Source organism: Eutrigla gurnardus, assembly GCF_963514095.1.
Source record: "Eutrigla gurnardus genome assembly, chromosome: 19".
NCBI lineage: Eukaryota > Metazoa > Chordata > Actinopteri > Perciformes > Triglidae > Eutrigla > Eutrigla gurnardus.
In genome coordinates this window covers 4365964-4388700 of record NC_139930.1, presented here as the reverse complement: position 1 = coordinate 4388700, position 22737 = coordinate 4365964, and the positions used below count along the sequence as shown (strand labels likewise).

At 43.3% G+C, this 22737-nt stretch overlaps 2 protein-coding genes across 2 annotated transcripts in view; one reads left to right on the top strand and one right to left on the bottom strand.

The window, feature by feature from the left end:
* The window catches only part of LOC311029323 (uncharacterized protein), a 482663-nt gene that overhangs the window by 326912 nt on the left and 133014 nt on the right, over positions 1 to 22737 (top strand). The window lies entirely within an intron of this gene.
* The window catches only part of dcc (DCC netrin 1 receptor), a gene marked incomplete at its 5' end in the record, with an annotated part of 283130 nt that overhangs the window by 158796 nt on the left and 101597 nt on the right, over positions 1 to 22737 (bottom strand). Inside the window, 2 exons of the mRNA XM_084035956.1 lie at positions 1814 to 1934; positions 3345 to 3499. Of these exons, the coding sequence (XP_083892082.1) occupies positions 1814 to 1934; positions 3345 to 3499 (276 nt within the window). The remainder of the gene's footprint in view (positions 1 to 1813; positions 1935 to 3344; positions 3500 to 22737) is intronic.

Here is a 22737-nt window from a genome sequence, read left to right as displayed (position 1 = left end):
TCTGATTGCATGACGTCTATGAGAAAATGGTCCAGCAATCCAGCATGATGTTCATTTAGTACATTATGGTCCATTTAGAGTCCAGCAGACCAGGAAAGAGGGGATGCTTTAGGGCGCTTTCAAGGCATTACTCCAGCGGCTTTGCTACTGTCGCTACCATCGATGGTAAAATAAATTAATTAATGTTTTTGTATTTTCATTTCAAAATAAAAAAAATATGTTTCTTCCTGGAAAAAAATAGGACCCACGCTTACATCAGTTGTACCAAATTAACAACATAATATCAGGATCAGCAACTGAGAAGGATAAACTTTTCAACCATCAAATCAAATTCCTCCCAACATTATGTCCCGCCTCCTATCCTGTTCCACTGGGAACCATGTCACCACATGGAGGATAGATACTCTGGAGACAGTTTCATCTCCATTTCAAATGCCTGTATTTTCTCTTTTCTTTGAGATCTGCTGCGCTGAATGGACAAAACATGTTCCGTCCAATCACCTGCTGACGAAGACCAACCGTAACCAACAACTCCGCCTTGTTGTGCCGTTAACTCGTGATCATTATCACTTTACTGATGAGTTGCATAAATGATGATCGTTTGTCCAATAACGACTTCAATAACTCTTGTGTTGTGACGTCCGTAACTAGTGATTGTGTCTTCTGTAACAAGATCTATAATGTCATATTTTCTCAAATCACAAGATTATAAATCATATCTATGATATTTTGTGAATAAACTGAGCCCGTTTGTGCAAACGCGTTAGTAATTCATGCACATTTTCACTTCATTGTTGGTGTTTAATTATTTTGTGCAAGAAAATTAGTAATTGAATTGCTATTAGATGTCTTTGATTGTCTTCAGGATTGTTTTCTGTCGTGCTGTTTATCATCAGAAGACATGTGCCAATGAAATCCCCTATCAAAAAAAACCCTGATTGTGTTTCTGACGTTTAGTTTCTTTTATCTCAGCTACAGAGATGAAACTGCTACGTGTTCTTATTACAGCTGGCAGCTCGGATATGGCAGAACAATTTTCCTTCTGAACGTACAAAACCTTGCAGGTAATTAATGGCTTGCACAGCATTATGGCGGCATGTTCAGTTAGCAGCAACCACAGGAGCTAAATGTTGCTATCGTGGTGGTGATGAGCAGATTGTAGAAACACAGGAGTTGGTTTCAGAGACTCAAGTGAAAATCTGCATACGGTTTTGAAGCCTCGATTTCAGCATTTTGGCCATTGTAACCATCTTGGATTTAGCAACCAGTGAACATGTGGATCTGATGAACACAAGGTAGCGTGGTTGTGTTGTAGTGACGGCAGTGAGGCTGCAGTAGCAGGCTGTCAATCACAAGGCAGCCACGCCCTAAAACATACCCTGCTTTACGTTGTATTTGACTCTAAATGAACACACGTGTATGAGATAATAAATAGAGTGAGAAGTAGGCTCATCTTCTCATAGACTTCCATGTAATCAGACTTCTGTTTGCAACCAGAGGACTCGCCCCCTGATGGCCAGGAGACAGAATGTAAGTTTAAGGCAAATCGGCTTCACTTTTCACAAGTGGAAGTTGCCGCCTGGTTAAGACTATGTATCGCAACGTGAAGTGAGAAAAATAATAAAACTGACCACAGAAAGCTGCAAAATAAGAAATGCAGATGTGATGTGGAGGGATATACAGCGAGGTCGGACAACAGGTGATGATCGTTTTTTCATCACTGAGAAGGGGGAGGGACGCCGAGGGTCTCAGTGTGTGTGGTTGTGTGTGTGGTTGTGTGTGGGGTTGTGTGGGTGGTTGTGTGTGTTCCTACCTGGCTCTCGGAGCAGCAGCTGAGCCATCGCCTGAGCGCTGCCTGCGATGTTTTCAGCTACGCACTGATAAAATCCTTCATCCGACTTCACCAAACCCAAAATCTGCAGGTTGTTGCCGTCCTGAGTAACAGACACAACAACACGTCAGATACACAACACACTCTGGTTGACAGCATTATACACACGAGTTCAACACATGTTCATAATACCATCAGTGTGTGTGTGTGTGTGTGTGTGTGTGTGTGTGTTTGTTTGAATCTGTTTATAGTAGATTATGGGATAGCAGATTAGAAATGATATCCAGATTATCCTATTATGTCACGATGTCGGATTATGATTCATACTCACCGCTGCTGCTCTCACGTTCTCTGTCTATCACACACATTGAGGCCCAAGATATTAAATTATCATGATCTTATTGCAATTTCAAACATTTTGCCATAAATTGGGTATTTTGCAATAATTTATCCTGTTTTACTACCTTTTTAAAACTGAAAATATGAAGTTTTTCAACATCAGTTTTAAGATTGTTTTCACTTGCCAAGCAGACAGACTGACTGAAACTGCTGAACAGAAAAACTAGCACCATCTAGAAGACTGATGAAGCAATTGTTACCAAAGGTGTGCTGCACTTTAAATGTTGCCCTCGCAGGGAGTTGTGGGTCGGCATGATCTCCTTTCCTTTTGTAAAGGAAGTTCTGTTGCATCCTATGCTAAAGGAGCTCTGAAAGGAAGCATTGGAGCTCCTTTCCTTTGCATTTAGAGAATCGGAACGGCTCTTATCATGGCGGCCACTTGTTTACTTCCGGGTCACTTCTTCAGTTAGGAACCTTCCTAAGAGAATTAGACTATTCCACCGCAGCCCTGGTGGCCATAACAGAGGGGCTTTGGAAGGAGGCCTGAAGGGAAGGGCTGTCAGTGTTTTCCATTTGGTGACTTTCTCATTGGATGTTGTGACGTTGGAGTAACGCTGCGAGCTGTGCTTATTGGAACAGAGTTGGCAACACTGGGCTGGTTTTTAAAATCTAGCATAGTTCCTCCAATGTTACCCACCCAAACTTTAAGATCCTGTCGAATAAGTGGTTTTATTACTGATATTTGTGTACACTAAAAATAATTTTCTATAATATATACATTCGGATGTTCACTTTTCAAGTTTATAACATCTACCTTATCAATCTATAAATTAGAAATGTACTTTTTTTAGACACTGACTTGTAGAATATTTATAATGGATGTAGCGCTTTTTTAAATCACCAATATGATATGTCAAGAAATGTCAATATACTGAATATGTCAAGACAACAAATAACTATGGAGAAGTGTTGAGTAACAATAAATATTATAATTAATACAATAATTTCACATGTTTTATTGTAGTTTAGAATATGTGTTACTGTCATTATCTTTATCTATGTAACTTTTCTAATTAGGCTGAGCATTTATATAAATAATGTAATAAGTGATTGAAAGTTCCTTTCCAATGTAAATGACAGCATATGTAGAGTTTGAGTGTTGGGAATGACTCACCACGATCTGGAAGTAGTCGCTGGGGATGACTTCCTCTCCGTTCTTCATCCAGCGGACAGTTGGCAGCGGGTTTCCTGTCACAGCACACTCCAGCTCGATGTCGGTGGACTCGTAGGCGTACGTGTTGGTCGGGTAGTTCAGGAACTGGGGAGGCACTGCAGAATACACAAAACAAGACGTCAACGCGGGAGGAACGTTCACATTTCCCACAGTTTAACACAGATTTTTAGAATGTTTCGTATGCTATATTAAAATTTATAGACATTTTCATCTTGTGCTTTAAATCAGCCAAGCAACAAGCAGACACTCGTTAAACTGATTCCAGCCAAGAAATATTCGGATCACAACTGCCACAAGTATAAACTTGTACCATTTTTTTTGGTACAGATTAAACAAACAGGAGCTGGTAGGTGGGTCTTGTTACTTTTGGACAAGCAAAGGCTAGCTGTTCCTTCTGTGTCCAGTGTTAATGCTAAGCTAACCAACTAGCCCCTTCATATAGCTTTATTTAACAGAGGTACCAATCAGCTCAAATAAATCAACAAGCAAATAATATTAGATATTAAATTAAATTATATTAAAATTATATGTACACCTAGGGCCTGAAGTTAACTTTTTTGAAATCCACCTGCCACTGTGGTTTTTTACCAGCCAAAATAGTTTGTGCCTAAAATGAAGGTGAACGACTCAGAAAATGCATAAAAATGGTTCTTGAACTTGTACTGAATACACATTAAAGTGTGTGCAAGTGTTTTTTTTGCCTCTAACTTTAAGTTTTTTGTCCTGATTACAAATGGGTTTGCAGTGTTTCCCACAGGATTTTTGGAGACTATGGTGGGGGGGGGGCTCGTGATCCTCTAGGATCCGCCCCCCCGGGAGAAAATTTTGAATAAATTCATTATTGGTTCTGATCCAAATGTTGACATACTAAATGGGGTTGAGGAGTTTAAGCATTCAAGAAAAGATGAAAACAAAAATGACTAAAACACAGTGCTGAGCCTATATACTATTAGTTTATCATGACTATTATTATTATTATTATTATTATTATTATTATTATTATTATTATTATTATCATTATTATTATTATTATTATTATTATTATTATTATTATTATTATTGTTATTATTATTATTATTATCATTATTATTAATATAAGTGGGTGACTATTCCTCAGCCTTCCTTGGTGTTTTGGTTTTGACTGAAGCCTCGTTCACATACGTCGCCACTCGCCCATCTCTGAGCGACAGCTGTCAATGAATGTGAATTTGTTCTAGCGGAATGTGGCCAGGACAGGCGATGCGATGTGGTCGATCGGAGATAAAATAACTTTAACTTTCTGCGATGCGAGTGAAGTGAGTACCAATCAGAATGTAGAATAGAGATGATTGACAGTTGACGTCAACAGAGAGTTCCACAGAGTTGCCGCTTGAAACTAACCACCGGCGGCAGTGAATGTTTTTTTGCCAGCGAGTAGAATTCAGCAGGAAAGCGAGGGGCGAGTAGCGGCGTATGTGAACGGGGCTATACGCGCACGCACTGTCAAACTCGCCAGCTGGCTACCTGATTGGTCAACAACACTTGCTCAGTGTTGTGTTGTCTTATTGGCTACCCGCCAATGTGGCAGGTAGATTGACAGTTTCACCCGCCAATCACAAAAGTCACCCGCATTTGGCGTGCTGGCGGGTGCCAATTTCATGCCCTGTGTCCACTGTGGAATATAAACTTTAATATGTCTGATTTCACTCTCTGTTCACATTTATATATTTCGTTTTTTAATGTTTACATATTTCTTGTATTTTTACTTTGGCACTAATAAGGATTATTTCATCTTATCTAACTTATCCTAATAAATGTTTGTTTATAAATAACCTTTACAAAAGTCCAATGAACACCTTTGATTGAATAATGGGTCTGGATTCCGTCTAAATTGAAGCTGTGAAGTGATGTACTCAAACATGTGTGTGCTCATCCATGGAGCGTGGAGCAGATCCTAAACATATGCATTGAAGCAGACAAACCTATGTCACTGATGTACGAGTACATCAGTACATGCTTTCAGTCAGGCCATGTGCCAGGTTGACGTGACTGAGGAGGCAGTTCAAACATAGTGAGGGGTGATTATTATTTTTCAGAAAATAAAGTGCATTGATTTATCCTCTGAAAGGCCAACAACATAAGGCTGCCGTTTCAAAAATAAAATAATGCATGTATTGATCAGAGCACTCACACAAGAATGTCGACCAAAGCGCTGAATGTATTTGGAATTTATGACCGATTCTCTGTCAAACTCAGCAGGTCGGAGCCACCGACACGCAACAGGCAGCGCTGTCCGTGGTGCTGAAACAACGCTGGCAGCCGACAGGTGGAAGTCAGATTACATCACAGCGGTCGGGGGAGTGGGTGCAGTGAGCAACATCGATTGGCTCTTTTAAAGTACAAATTATAAGAAGGAAAATGCTATTCAGGTTTTTGTTCATTCAAATTGTATATCAAACTCCAAAAGTTACCCAGACACCACTCCTCCATCCCTCCATCTTCTACTGTCTATCAGCTCATATGACACAGGTGTTTGTAGTGTCTATAGTCATGTACATCAAGTTAACATCAACCACACTCTTTCACTAAACTGTGTTTTTTTGCCTGAACCTGACTTCCTGTGAAGTTTATTTTGAAAGGACACTTTCAATGAACGTTTATAGTGACATATGTAAAAGTGTCAGCTGTCAGCAAACACACACACACAAGTACACACACACACGTCATGATGTCACAGTTTCCCGAGCACTGTTAAATATGAACACATAAAATATGGAAGATGACCAAAAGACACCAGAATATTGAATGGTTGAAAATATTTGAAGATAGAGACAAGGAAGAATTGGTGGAGGATGGGTAGGAAGAAAGGATGGAAAAAAGAGGAAAGTATTGAGGGAATGAGAAAGGAAAAGGTAAGAACATGTAATGGAGGATGGGTAGATAGAAAGAAAAACAAGGAGAGAAAATAGAAGGGAGAAAAGGGAAAAGCAAGAAAGAAGACAGAAATAGGCACATTTGCGTAAGAGGATCAATGGAAAAAAGGAAGTGGAATACAGAAAAAAGGAGGAGGGGAACAAGGAGAAATGAGAAAAAAGCCCCCAAAAAGGAGAATGGAGAAATAGAAGTGTGGGGGAGTTTGAATAGAAGAAAGGGAAGAGTAGGAGATACCAAGAGTGAAGGGGCAGAATAAACTAAAGAGAAAACAGGAGGGATGGGAGTAAAAAGTTAACAAGAGGAAGCAACGGAGAGAAAGAGAAAAGGATCAGGTGTGAGAGCATGAGTGATGGATGAACGAAGAGATGGGGAAGAGGAAAGGTCTAAAGTTTGCAGAGGAGGAGAGTTGTGTACGTGTCGTCCATCGATACATCATTATCTAGTGGTGTAACTTTATCACTGCAGTAATGCTCTAATTAAGAGCTAATGATTTCCTTTAAACTGAGCTGCTGCTGCTGCTTCACCACACCAACAACTACACAAGCAACACGTGTCCAAGAATTAGTCTGGGACACTCAACACCACAGGGACACAGGGAGAACCGATGAGAAGCAATCACGGTCCTTTCTACACTAGAGTGAACTCAGCTGCAGTTCCTCTAATGTCCACTAGTAGCCACTGCAAGAAAACTCTGAGTGCATCGAAGTGAATGTGTAGACCCTCGACTTCTCTCCATAAACACAACGTCACAGCTGTTTTCTATGCCACAAGTTCTGCTGTGTTCCACTTTCAATAGTATAAGGCGTGCTCTGTTCTGTTCGGTGATGCGGTCGGTGTGGCTGGGGCTCACTCCACAGTGCACCCGAGGCAAATCCATTAACGGCAGACTATCGATGTACATATCTGTGTTGATAGAATGTTTGAAATAAAACCAACCTTGCATTTTTAAGGATTTATGTCTCAGCAGCAGCAGCAGCGTGTCATACTTCCTAGTAGGCTATGGCAGCGGCGGAGTGATATCACCTAGCACTTATAAGTTACCGGTTCTATAATAGTTTGTTTACCTGCTGTCATTGCTACAGACGCAGAGTAGCCTGCAGTGCTAGTTTCTTCAATCTCACAGAAATGGACACTTTTGGAGAATATACTGAAACTTTTGAAGACTCTGATGAGGAGTTTTTTTCCAACCAAACCCAACCGTACCTCTACGAGCCTGAATATACAGAGTACAATACAATACAATACATATAATTGCGCGAGAGGGATGCTCAAAGGGCAGAACGTGAACGAGCGTCTGTGGAGACCGAGATAGCCCCCGCTGGAGCTGAGAACCGGGACCAAACAAACGGATACTGGTGGTGCCAGGAGGGAATCCCCCGCAACGCGTCCAAGGGTTTACGGGTCTACGGACGGAGCAGATGTCCTGGTTCGCGGGGCGTAATTGTGGGTTCACCCATGTCTGAGGGCATGAGTCCCGACAATTAGTCCCAGTTTGATTGCCTGTTTACGGGCAGTATTTCGGGCGGCGCGTCTTAGAGTTTTGAGTCCGACGGAGATTCCGCATGTGTGGTTTCGCGGAGCCGCCCGCTGCCCTGTGTTGGTCTGCGGTCCAAGTGCTTTTCACTCAGCTCTGAGGGCACGAGGCCCGACTTTTCGTCGGTGTTCATGTGTCTATTTACCGGAGGGAATCCCCGCAACGCGTCCGAGGGTTTACGGTTCTCCGGACGGAGTAGTGGTCCGGGTTCGCGGTGCGTAATTGTGGCTTCGCGTGGCCGTGGGCTGCCCGGTGTTTGAGTGAGCTCCGAGGGCTTTTCAGACAGCCTTGGGGGTGTGCCGACAGTTTGGCCTGGTTCGATTGCCTATTTACTGGCAGTATTTCGGGCGGCGCGTCTTAGAGTTTTGAGTGCGACGGAGCAAAGTAAAGTTCCGCTGCTGCTGAGAAACTAGTTCCTCAAAAAATGGATGATTAATGCGATGCCAGGTTAGTTTTGTTTCAAATATTATTCTATCAACACACATATGTACATCGACAGTCTAGTGTTTTAATTGATTTGCCTCGGGTGCACTGTGGAGTGGGCAAGACTGTTTTTAATGCCTGTCTAGCTAAGAACCATTGACTTGCGCTACTTGAAAACGTCTCCAGACGTCTCGAACACACCGGCTCACTTGGAAAATAGGTCTTATGTCCAAAATTCCGAACTATCCCTTTAAGGTCCTTAGGGTGACGGCTGTTGACGATTATTGTTGGTTTTATTTATTTGGGCCAAATCTTTTGGGTGTTTATTGATCGGGTGGTCGGTCGGATAGTAGCCGTAGTGTTCACTTGTTGCCACAGCACCAGAAAACATCCGGTCAAAGCAACGTGTTTACTTCCCCATGCTCCGTCTCTTTTTCTGCGTTTTTGGTGTATTTTTGGAGCAGAAACAGCGCCACATATAGGCCTGGGATATGTACTACAGCACGCTGAGTCGTTAACAGTGGATTCATGTGGACGCAGATTGAAACGACACCAAGGAAAAACAGAGAAAAAAAGATTGTTTGGGTACGTGTGGACGGCCTCTCAGTTGGCTGCTAACGGCTGTGTTGGTGACATATACGTAGCTAGCGAGCGGTTTCACAACTAACTAAACGATACGATGACAGACTTTCTGGAGTGTAAACATTGGGCCCTAGTTTCGTGGCACAGCGCAGGGTGGCGCAGGGTGGCGGAGCTGGCACAATGCAAGTTTCGATTAGCGCAGCCTTGCGCACGGTCAGTTTGTCAGTTTGGTGGATCGCCTGCGCCAAAATGGGTGTGGCGGCGCAGCAGGGGGAGGCGTCACAGATTCAGCTTGACGCAGCGGAAGTTTCGTGGCAAAAAGCCTCGCCGAGACTGCGCCGAAAGCCCGCCAGCTCCAACCTAGTCTACTCTTGGCGTAAGGCGAATTACAGCTGGCGGAGTGGCAGTTTGGCTGACTGGCGAGCAGTGCGCACACGTCACCAAGACCTCACAGGCAGGTTTCCACAGTTCCAGGCATATTTACATGCAATAAATAATCACAACAAACAACAAACTTAATGCAACTAATTTAATCAACACGTGAATTTATATCGATAGAGATTGTCCCGTCACATCTGACGTCAGATCAAAGGCAGATGGCACGCGTAACGGAAACTCAGCCTGACTGAATTAACACAGCTGAAACTTGGACCAGAAACGCGCAACTTTGCCGCGAGCTGGAACCGCGCCTGCAGCTGGTCTGAGCGGCACGCGAGATCCCGGTGTCCCGCCGTTCTGGTGCTGGTGTCACAGCACGTGATGCGCGTGGTGGGAGGCGGCGCTGCTTCTGTCATTGGGTTGTCAAGTGACGAAACTTGCACTGAACCTCGCCTGACGCATTAAAGTAGAGGAGCTCATTTGATTGGTGAAGATCTGAATCGGCTGTATTAATCCCACTCCACGCCTTGTCTCCTCCTTGTCTCCCACTCCCGCCTTCTTCTCCTCCCTCTTTCCCACTTGCACGGGTGGGAGTGACGGGAGGTGTGCCTGCGCTAGCCTGCGTGGTGCACGAAACTTGCAAAGTCCAGGCAGCCACACCCCGTCGGCGTGGCGCAGGTGCGCTGCGCCCCGACTGCGCCTGGTATACGAAACTAGGGCCCCAAATCTTTTAAATTAACAAACAACGTGTGTGTAATTCATGTCACAACCACTGCCCTTTTTACACGGTCTCCTCTGTTGCCAGGGGAAACGACAACATGACCTTTCCTGGTTGAAAGTTTCTCTCAAGAATGAGAAGAATGCAAAGAGAACAGGCTTCTTCTTTTCCACCCATCTCCCTCATTACTACAGAACACACCCACTCTGCCACCGATTACCCAGCAGGCTTTGTTGTGTTTGAGGAAATCCCCCGAGCGTCCGGATTGTTTGGATGTTGTTGTTTTTTCCCCCGCAGCGCTGTGAGTTTAACACCGATTACCTGGCCATCTGAGATGTGTTAACAAAAGCCCATATTTGTGCGACAACAAGCCAGCGGGTTCTACTTCCTGCTGTAAACAGCTGAGAGCCGCCTTTTCATATGGAAATGAGATTCAACGCCGACCAGCGACCCAACCTCCGCCAGACACCAACAGTCTGGAAACACACACTCACCTTGGCTGTCGTCATCGCTGAGAATAAAGAAGTCACTGCAGTATGATGAAACAAAGACATTTTAAAAACAATGAGGGAATGACGTGCTGTTGAGATCTCATGCACACACACATACACACACACACACACACACACGTACGCACAGCGTATCAGTGATGCCGCCTCTCTAGCTGCACCATAATAACTTCCACTCAGCATTCAAATGGAAATCGGCTCCCTCATTCATTTGAATGAACATCTGCTCTGTGTGTGTGTGTGAATGTCCTTCACTGGGTATTATCATCTCTCACACACACACACACACACACACACACACACACACACACACACACACACACACACACACACACACACACACAGGGTCTAAAACTCCGTCTTAACAAAAACTCGTTAGCAGCCTCTCTATATCTACACTTAACCACCAATTATCTGTCATTAAGTGCATCCATGCAGACACACACACACACACACACACACACACACACACACACACACACACACACACACACACATCTTACCATGGTGTGTGTGTTAACAGGTTGTAAATCATTCATTCATTGAAGAGTGCAGGCTGCTGTTAGCTGCACTGTAGAGGTGGAGCTGTCGGCTGCTCGGAGACATTTAGCATCGCTGGCCTTAAAGTCCCAGAACGGGAACGGAAGTTAGAGCGGCTTCAGCTTCTTCTGAGAGGATTCACGCGTTACATGGATTCAAATCTCCCTTCATTCAAAACTCCCTTTCCATGAGCTGTTTGATTGATGGATGGATATCATGATATAATTGGTTGAAATTGATCATCATAGGATTTTTTTAATGTTGTTATTTAAAATAGGTCCACATTTTGGGAAGTGATCTAAAAGGATTAAAATGGCATTTTTTTTCATTCTATCTCGACTTTAAATGCGTTGATTCTGAAGAAATGTAATATAATCGATAGTCATATTCAATGTGGCAATACTCTGCCAAGTATATATCTTTTATTATAAACTATTAATATATCATATACAAGTTATCCCTTTTAACAATATATATACATGTTAGGCTTTACATGTTGTGGTGACCTCGTCAGTGCTTAAAAAGTACTTAAAGGTGTATTCCACTGATTTATACATAGTTATAAAAGTCACAATAAACAGATTTTTCATGGCAGAATTCCGTCGACCCTCCATACCTATTAAGTATCCATGTCTTTCAAACTCCACAATCCCATTTTTAGAGCTTTGTCTCCATGAAATGCACATTTTCTCTGTGTACAATAGAAATATGTAATAGTGTCTTTTACTGACTCTTATCTTAAAAACCTGCTGTTTCTTCTCTTGGCGCAGCTTCCCAAGGAACAACTGACAATATCAAATAAGTATTCAATCAAATGATTTACTCACAGAAAATAGAAGTCGCCATGATGTAAAACTGCTCCGTTACAAGAAGTCTTGCTGTCAAACTTTTACTTCATTAAAAGTGTTGAAAGTATTATCAGTAAAAATGTAATTAAAGTACCAAAATTAAATTCCTCATTATGCAGAATGACCCTCGTCAGCATTATCACAGAATATGATATTGGATTAACGGCATTCCCACTTATATCACTTACAGTAACTGGAGCCGCCTGATTAACGTAGCGGAGTAGATATATGTGTCTCATAATCCTAGTGGAGTAGAATGTGACATCACACATGCAGCCGACTATCTCAGCTGGTTTTGAACATTTCTCTCGAAACCAGTTCATTCATCTGCGTATCTGAGAACTGGATCTGGTCTTTTTTTTGGTGCCACGTCTGAATGTGAAAAGGTTTTCCATCGAGCTACTGCAGAAGAATCCTCATCACAGGAGTGGAAGTGCTCACGCTGAGAGCTGCTGATCTCTCATTTGCTGCACTTTTACATTCACAGATCATAGCGAGCGAACAGCAACCCGATCCCAACAGTGATCAATGTGTGAATCCAGTAGTGGATGCAGGAAGACGGACCAGCGAGAGCTGGACGTGGGTGGAGAAAAGCAGGGAGCTGACGGTAAATCATTACGTTTCTTCTGTCCTACACAGAAGGATAACACACAGAAAGCTCAGATATCAGGCTGATACCATTCCTACTTACACATACTGAAGTCAAAATACCTTTTTAACCCTTTTAGATCACAACCCCGTAACAATAAGCAAACAATTAAGCAAAAGAGGAAGAGATGGAAGGTGACGAAAAGTATGTTTGAGTCTTTTTTGTGTGAACTATATTGTGTATTTGATATTGTAACCATTAGTGTTTAATGAGGTCTCTAGTCACGTCTTTGTGGGATAAAAGGTTGTTCAGTGTCATTTGTGTCTCCGCTAGTGCCTTGCTCAAGAACAACAAAGCAGTGTTTAGGGTGAAACTGAAAAAAAAAACTTATTTTACGATGATTTATTGGTGAGAGAACTCCTCTGATCCTCCTGATCCACAATCTCACTTCTCTGCAGAATTATGGTCAAATGATTTTTCATCACAAAGAGAGCAGCGATTACAGCGTCGCCGAAGGACAAAACACCAGGGACCTCCCAGAAAAAAGAACAACAATCCCTGTGATTATAAAGCAGTGGAGCAGCTTTTATTTACTTTCAACTACAGAGAGATTCAGATTCATGTATTCTTATTATTCATTTGAAATGATATTAGAGGCAGACTCGTTGCTTGTTTGAGTAAGACACCTGTTTTCTGATCTGCTCCTGCCTTTGTTTGCTTTGTTCCACCATGTTTTCATGCTGTCATGAGGAATTTGCACTGTTAACCATCAGTCATGTCAGACTCACCACTTTGCTGACATTTTTTTTACCAGAAATACATTTTTTCTTTACTAATGTTGGGACCTCACCATGAGGACTACACAATGCGGCCTACAAAAGCCTTCACATGCGGTCAGGACAAAGGAACAAAGGAGATAAAAACTACAACTGCCATTTTGGTTGCACCTCGCACCTAGGTGCGAAGTGCAACGTCAAACAACTGGTGCCCTATTGGCTGACAACCACAGGTACCCCAGGGGGTCCCCGGGAGCAGCCGTGAGCTATATAAACTGGCGCTGCCTTAAAAACCCTCTCTTCCATCGCAACACCACGTTGCAACAGGAGGTAGACTCCTCCACCGCAGCACATCGCTGCAACAGGAGACCAACTTATAACGTCTGCAGCATTTCCTTTGTCCTAGGCCACAGTCTTCTCCTCAAACTCGCTGGACGAGCGACAGACTGTTTTTCCCCGTTTTCCGCGACTCGTCCCTTTTCTTTTACTCGTTTTTGGATCCTGAGAGATCGCCACAACCGCGCGATTCTTTGTTTGCCTGCAGAAGAGGAACACAAGCTGTTTCTTTACCCCAGCGACCAGCAGGAAGCCCTGCTCCTGTCCGAAGTCAGCTGACTAAGTCGCCACGCCGTGCGATTATATTGTTGCCCGCGGAATGAAGAAACACGAACTGTTACTTTATTCGAGTTTGATCAACGAGAAGGATAACGCCCCGCTCTCGTCTGGACTCAGCCGACTCACGTCCCCGCTGCCGCCGGGGACTCACGAACTACCGTCGCCGCCGCGTTAAGGAACGCCGCCATCGCCGGGAACGGACTCACACCAGTAAGAGGCTATCAGTCTGGGCAGAGATAAGTTTGATAGTGTAGGATATGCTTGTAATTCTTGTTAACGTGTTTTAAGTTTTGATCACGGACCGCCGAGTCCGTTGCTTTCTGTGTTGTTGTATTTGAATGCTGATTGTGTACCCACGCCGCTGGGTTTCATTTCAGTAACAATGCGTGTCCAACCTCGGACACATTCACGAGCTCAGTAAGTGATCTACCATCAGTTAAAAGACCGGGGTCCCGCCGAACGAACGCCAGTTCATTCACGGGTTCCCGTGTGATGGTAATAGCCTACTGATCCTTTGTGTATTACGCACGCATTCTCTCTCTCTTTGTTCCGGCTAACACACATGTGCACACACATACACCGCCCCCACACGTATCCTACGCCAGCTGTTTCCGTCTCCGGTTGCTAAGAACATAGCTCCATCTGGTGGCTGCACCCGGCCATCTCTCCCTCTCACGCACGCACACACACACACACACACACACACACACACACACACTCCACGTGTGTCTCTTCCTTTGTTTAGCTTAGCTTTGTGTGTTAGGTAGTTAGGTAATAAGGCTTTGTTAATTGCAGTGTTATTGATTGTGATCATTATTACTGATTTTAATACATCTTATTATATTATAACTAGCGGTCTCTTGTGCTTGTTGTGTATATGTCACTGGATAACAGCAGGTTGTGAAGGCTAGTGCTCGAATTTCACGCCTTTTTAATTGTTCGATTGTTTTTATACTTCTATGCCAATGATCACGATGATTGGCATGTGAGTATAAAACCTTTATATTGAGACTGAATACAGTTTTAGGTTATCTTTTCCCTGATCCCAGGGTGGTGCCCCGTTTATTCATGATTATATTATAATAATATATTAAATATAATTATTAATATCGATAATCATATTGACATTAATAATTAGCTGTTGATAACCAAATCTGCTCCTGCTACTACCCCAACACTAATTAATAGTTTTCTTCGTCGCTGCTGAGCTCCTGTCAGTAAAACTGGTAAAACAGAACAATTCCTGCCTTTTACCAAAACATCTGCAGGAGGTTTAGTGACAGAAGCTTAGCAACCATTCAGCAGAGAAGCCATCGGAAACAATCTAATGAGTGTTGTCTTATAAATATAAAGAGATGGCAGCAGAGTGGTGAGTCTTGCATGGCCATGTTCTACTGATGGAGGTAGAAGGTCAATACGAGCCGGCCGTCGACCAGATGGCCGGACATTAAAACATTTACAGCCGAGTTGCATTTCACCTCATTAATGTCGGTGCCTTTCATCCCATGGAGTGGAGCATACGATGCGATGATTATCTCAAAGATATTGGACCATATTCAAAGTTTTCAATGGATTTCAAAACTGATGGTTCAGATTGTATAAAAGCTGTGAGTCAAAAAGGTATGAAATATTAACTTTCAGAGATGCACGATCGGGTTTTTTTTTACCAGCTGATACCAAATGTCGATCCTTAGGGCGTCCCCGAAAATAATTTAACATGATAACTTTAATTAACCATCACCCAATATTTATTTTTCCAAAAAAAGTGCATTGAAGCATCATAATTTAACTTGATGGAACCTCACAGGAATTTGTTAGCATTTAGCTGTTAGCTCCGGTGCTGCCAATTTCAACACAGATTTTTCTAGTAAGTAGCATTATCGGGAATCGGCAACTGAAAAGCATCGATGCTGATATTTCGATCTTATATTTTCTAAAAAAAAAATGTTTCTGTAGCAATAAATCTTAATTTCATACTATGACGAGATCCCCACAGATCAGGAATCGAGTAGACCCTTATAAAAATGCATCTGCTGATTTAAGGCGAAATATTTCCTCGGACACTTTTACTCTTTCCAAGGACGCTCACAGACATGAAACTAAACTCCTGAGTGACACATATGAACTCCGGCAGTCATCTTCTAGAGGAATGTAAAGAAGCGCTACATGCAGATAACTCCAGCCTTTTCAATGCATTCTCTGGCTTTGGGCTAATATATGGTCTTTAACACTGATTTGAATGATATTTCTCTGCGTCTGAACACAGAAAAATGAAGGACAGCTGTGTTGTCGCGGTTTCTTCCCGGGCTGCAGCTCCCAGCATGAAGACAGCCTTCCAGCTGGTTGACAGCAGCGGCGGCGGCTATTGTTGACGCAGCGGATATGCATAACGTCTAATTAGCTTGGCGCGGCCTCGCTGTCTGACAGCACTGAACCAAATCCTGTGCGATCAGTACAGCCGTCCCCCCGCCGGGAGACGCAGCCGGACCCCGACGGCGGAGGCCGACTTCACCGGTCCCACCCAGCTGGAGGCGCCCGTCCAGACAACAGGTTGAGGCCGGCGTGAAGGTAATCGCTGCAGACAAAACGCGGCAGGAAGGATGACAAACTGTGACATCACACAGACGGTGCAAGGTCAACGGTCCGACGAGCTGCTGAGTGTAAATACAGATGAAGCCTGAGACATGATGGTTTAGAAGGAGGGGAGGAAACAGACATGGCAGAACAACAGTTTGTGCTCAAACTCTAAACAAAAAAAATCTTCAAAATAACCTTCAATTCCAAAATCACCTCCAACCAGCAGTTAGGACTGTTTTACATAATATCAATTCCCAAGCACAATAATGCACAGATGGCAGGATTAAGGACAGCAGACAGAAATGAAATGGAGGACGACCTGAGTGGCGAGAAGGAACGGGAATCTCCCAAAGACTCATCGCCAACATGTGAACAACGCGCGGCGGCGAGACAGACGGCGGCAGATGGTGAGACCCGACAGATGTCTGGAGCCGATCACCTCCCGCTTTTCACTTTCACGAGACGCGTTCGAGGACAAGCCGAGGTTCCCCCACAAGGTCACACGTCGACAGCGGTGATGAGTTTGAGCTCAGAGCGGAGCATGATGGAAGCGGCGGACTCGGCGGTCTCGTTGGGGTCAGGTCATGCTGAAAAGTCACGTTAAGTCCTTTTGTCTCTTAAGCTTTGTAATCCAGGATTTGAACACAATCAAGTCATAGAGGGGGGAAAAAAGGACGGGTCAAGATGATTTGATTCGTCTGCGGGGCCGACGGAGCATTAAAAACCTGCGATCAGGCATTAAAAACCTGCGATCAGGCAGAAAGAAATGAGCAGCGCTGGACGGACGGATTAAGCAGTCTGAACATACGTGACCGGAAGGACGGCGACACTTTAATCCGTAACATTTGGACGGTTCGAGAGACAAGAGACGGCGATTAGAGGACTGAGGGAGGAGGAGACAGGTTTAGAGACCAGAGGTGATGAAGAAAAGAAGACCGTTGCACGTTTTTAATATTCAGATGGAAAACATCTGGGGAACTATGTAGCCTGTTTTATATCCACTCAACCAACCTGTCCCACAGTCCAAAGACATGCAGGATGGGGACCTGTCTGTCTCTACATGTCAGCCCTGTGATAGACTGGTTGCCTGTCCAGGTGTATGTATGTATATATATATATATATATACACTCACCAGTCACTTTATTAGGTACACCTTGCTAGTACCGGGTTGGACCCCCTTTTATGGAGCTAGAACAGTCTCATAATTCACAAATGCACACAGAAATTCACAAATGCACAAAAAAGATTTACAAATGTATTTGGGGATTTGTATATACATGTGACTCAAAACACAAATACATTTTCAATGCACACACAAATATGTTTCATTTCATATGTAAGTAAAAAATATTCACATATAAAAAACAAGATTCATAAACATATTTCCAATGCACACACAAATCTAAAAAAAATCACAAATACATGAATGTTAAAGTATTTGCAATCTTCATCAAATACGCATTTGGGGCTTGTTACATTCATATATGAACTGTTGGACCTGTATTTACAAAGTGCTTTTAATTTGTAAACCTCCCTGCATTTGTGTGTGAAACTTTTGAGACTCCCCTGACGTGACTATGATCCACAAATGCGTTTTTTCTAAGAGGAGGTTGTCTGTAGCCAATCAGATGTCTCCCTCCTTTACAGCCAATCACGTGAGTGTCTCCCCTCCTCCGGACGGCGGAGACGAAAGATGGCCTCTGGCAGTTCAAATGTAAGTAAAAAGTACTCATTTCTTGTGAATCTTTTACATAAGTCATATTCCAGAATTATGAATGACTGTTTAGCATGAATCGTGACGCTAAATCAGGTCTGAAACCTGTTTTCAGTGACAGAAAGTAAATGCATTCAGCTGTATTTTTTGTTTGACACTGAAATATAACAGGCGAAACATCGGAATTAATTTATTCACGGCCACATTAAGTTAAATTATTAACTTAACCGATTATCCATCTGATTATCCGTCCTGCTGCGAGCGAACAACTTCTATCAGTGGTGACTGACTGTATATAAAAGTAAAATATAGACTATAGTCTAATATATAATGAGCTCCTGACGCTCAGCTCAACGGGTGAGGAGAACACCTGTAGGCGGAGACGCTCAGAGATAAAGTCAACAGCAGCGGATCAGCTGATCTCTCCCTCCGTACAAACGCTCCGTTCTGATCCAGCTCCACTGGACTTTCAAAGTAAAGGTTCCGCAAGCTGTAAATGAGTTAAATAGTGAAACAGCAGCGCTTTTATAGCCGGTTTTATGATTAAACTCTGAACATAACCTGGTCGGGACCAGGTTATGAGCTAAGCATAAGTTACCGTGGTGATCTAAAAGAGAGCCACCTTTGTAGTACAGCCTGACTGACTGACTTGTAGTACAGACTCAACATACCTCGCTAACCCACTAAACTGGCTTCGCAGTACACAGGACAGAGGAAAGATGAACGTTAGCGGAGCCGTAAGCTACGGCCGATGACGCCGCTGCGTGAATGACTCCTGACACTTAAACCTAACTTGCTTCTGTAATGCTAACTCTAACATGTCAAACTGTATGATGTGTTTGAGGACTAATTTATCTAACTAACCAGCATACGGTAGCACCCGAAATGGTAAACACAGCCGATAAACAACCAAACAAAAAATACAGCTGAATGCATTTACTTTCTGTCACTGAAAACAGGTTTCAGACCTGATTTAGCGTCACGATTCATGCTAAACAGTCATTCATAATTCTGGAATATGACTTATGTAAAAGATTCACAAGAAATGAGTACTTTTTACTTACATTTGAACTGCCAGAGGCCATCTTTCGTCTCCGCCGTCCGGAGGAGGGGAGACACTCACGTGATTGGCTGTAAAGGAGGGAGACATCTGATTGGCTACAGACAACCTCCTCTTAGAAAAAACGCATTTGTGGATCAGAGTCACATCAGGGGAGTCTCAAAAGTTTCACACACAAATGCAGGGAGGTTTACAAATTAAAAGCACTTTGTAAATACAGGTCCAACAGTTCATATATGAATGTAACAAGCCCCAAATGCGTATTTGATGAAGATTGCAAATACTTTAACATTCATGTATTTGTGATTTTTTTTTAGATTTGTGTGTGCATTGGAAATATGTTTATGAATCTTGTTTTTTATATGTGAATATTTTTTACTTACATATGAAATGAAACATATTTGTGTGTGCATTGAAAATGTATTTGTGTTTTGAGTCACATGTATATACAAATCCCCAAATACATTTGTAAATCTTTTTTGTGCATTTATGAATTTCTGTGTGCATTTATGAATTATGAGACTGTTCTAGCTCCATACCCTTTTGCCTTCAGAACTGCCTTAATCCTTCATGGCATAGATTCAACAAGGTACTGGAAACATACCTCAGAGAGTTCGGTCCATATTGACATGATAGCATCACGCAGTTGCTGCAGATTTGTCGGCTGCACATCCATGATGCGAATCTCCCGTTCCACCACATCCCAAAGGTGCTCTATTGGATTGAGATCTGGTGACTGTGGAGGCCATTTGAGTACAGTGAACTCATTGTCATGTTCAATAAACCAGTCTGAGATGATTCGCCCTTTATGACATGGCGCATTATCCTGCTGGAAGTAGCCATCAGAAGATGGGTACACTGTGGTCATAAAGGGATGGACATGGTCAGCAACAATACTCAGGTAGGCTGTGGCGTTGACACAATGCTCAATTGGTACTAATGGGCCCAAAGTGTGCCAAGAAATATCCCCCACACCATTACACCACCACCACCAGCCTGAACCGTTGATACAAGGCAGGATGGATCCATGCTTTCATGTTGTTGACGCCAAATTCTGACCCTACCGTCCGAATGTCGCAGCAGAAATCTAGACTCATCAGACCAGGCAACGTTTTTCCAATCTTCTATTGTCCAATTTTGGTGAGCCTGTGTGAATTGTAGCCTCAGTTTCCTGTTTTTAGCTGACAGGAGTGGCACCCGGTGTGGTCTTCTGCTGCTGTAGCCCATCCGCCTCAAGGTTCCACGTGTTGTGCGTTCAGAGATGCTCTTCTGCATACCTCGGTTGTAACGAGTGGTTATTTGAGTTACTGTTGCCTTTCTATCAGCTCGAAACAGTCTGGCCATTCTCCTCTGACCTCTGGCATCAACAAGGCATTTGCGCCCACAGAACTGCCGCTCACTGGATATTTTCTCTTTTTCGGACCATTCTCTGTAAACCCTAGAGATGGTTGTGCGTGAAAATCCCAGTAGATCAGCAGTTTCTGAAATACTCAGACCAGCCCGTCTGGCACCAACAACCATACCACGTTCAAAGTCACTTAAATCATCACTTAATTTCTTCCCCATTCTGATGCTCGGTTTGAACTGCAGCAGATCGTCTTGACCATGTCTACATGCCTAAATGCATTGAGTTGCTGCCATGTGATTGGCTGATTAGAAATGTGCGTTAACGAGCAGTTGGACAGGTGTACCTAATAAAGTGGCCGGTGAGTGTATATATATACTCTCATGATTAGCATCTCATCCTGATGCCAATAAAATGGGAAGATTTCGGATCCCGTTTTCTCCCTTCTGCCTCCCCATTGTCTCCCGTTGTCGATATCATAGAGAAATATGAAAGGAGGCGAAATCAAAGGCCAAAGTCCTATCAAACACATCCAGCTGTGACTCAATTTCTTTCCCCCAGCAGGCAGCGACGAGATTAATTCCATCTAATCAAATTAAATGACATTTCATAACTCGGGGACGAAGGATGACAGCGGAGATGCCGAGGAAGGAAGTCCACCAGCGGACCATCACCAGATGATACTTCAAAATAAGTAAAAGTTATTTTTGTATCAAAAAGAGCTTCCACATCGACCTGATCTGGAGAAACAGAAACAAGTGGAAAGAAATATCTGTTTGATGAGCAGTTCATTCATTCTGATTCATTGTTGATTTCCCTGATGTGTTATACTGCTGCTCTGATGCATGCTGTGTGTCTTGTTGTTAACTTTATTGTTATTATGGGTGCCTGTTGTTTCTGTTGTGCTAACTAAACGCAGACACACAACGACAAAACAACATGACGATCTGTAGAATTGAATAAAATGTATCAATATACGCTGACTGAATGTAAAATAATGGTCACAGTGTTTAAATTATGACAGCAGGCTACTTCCTGGATGGTAATATGTAACAAGCATTGGAATAACTGTAATGAACACATTGGTTTCACCATCACCATGATTCCAGGTAAACAAAAGGAGCGGCCTCCATACCAACACAGTGGACGTAGAGATATGGTACATAATAGAGAGATATATAATAGATGTCAGCTTCCCAAAGAGCCTGAGTGAGAGCAGGTTTCAAGTGTTTAGTGGGCGAGCTGTAGTGGCTGTGATCAGCTCTCCGAACCCTCCACTTCACAAGTGTCCTTGGGCAAGATCCTGAACTGCAGACTGCACCTGCACCGCGCCATCGCTGTGTGAATGTGAGCCGGTCCTCATGGTGGTCGATTTGGATCTCGGCTCAGCAGCATTCACTGGTCTTTATTTCAGATTTTTTCCAAAAATCCAAAGGCAGTTCCTGAAATGCTGTCAAAAGACGTTCATATTCGACAGAGCTGTATTCTGCAGCTGCACCACCATGCTGCTCAAGCAGAAGTATTAACACATAATCTCCAATATTAAAGGAATTAGGTTCCATCTGTGTTCACAGGGTTGTGTTTTAATAGAAAGAAGAACTTCCAACCGCAACAAAAAAAAAAAAGGTTTTGTGAGACGTGACGGACGGGACATAAACATGGCGACAAATTAAAAAGGTTAGATGCTAATTAATTTGCTTCGATTAGCGCTTTGATACGGAGAGCAGGTTACCACGGTAACTGACCCTCTTTCTGGAACTTTCCCCTCATCTCACACAGGGTTTTCACCAAAACCTGTTTTTTGCTGGAGCCGGGCCCCGGTCTTGGCTGGAGTGGTGAACATATTGACAGACTTAAATCCTCCTTCTGTATTAGTGAAGACTTCTCTTTCCCTACAGGAGCTCTGTGACCCCCCCTCTCTCCTCTCTCTCTCTCTTTCATGTCTTTCAACCGGCGGCTCAGTGTCTTCAGGCGAGCGACAGCAGGCCGGCCGGTGGCTCAGCAGGGGAGGTTGGCAGCTCGTTAAATGTTTTCCTAAAACACCCACAGTAATTCAGAAAGCCTGTAATTAATCAGGAGAGGAGCCCCGCGGGCCGCAGCGTGGACTGTGTGTGTGTGTGTGTGTGTGTGTGTGTGTGTGTGTGTGTGTGTGTGTTGTCGTCTTCTTGATTCTACAGTGAAGTGAGACAATCACGGCGCGCCAACAGAGAC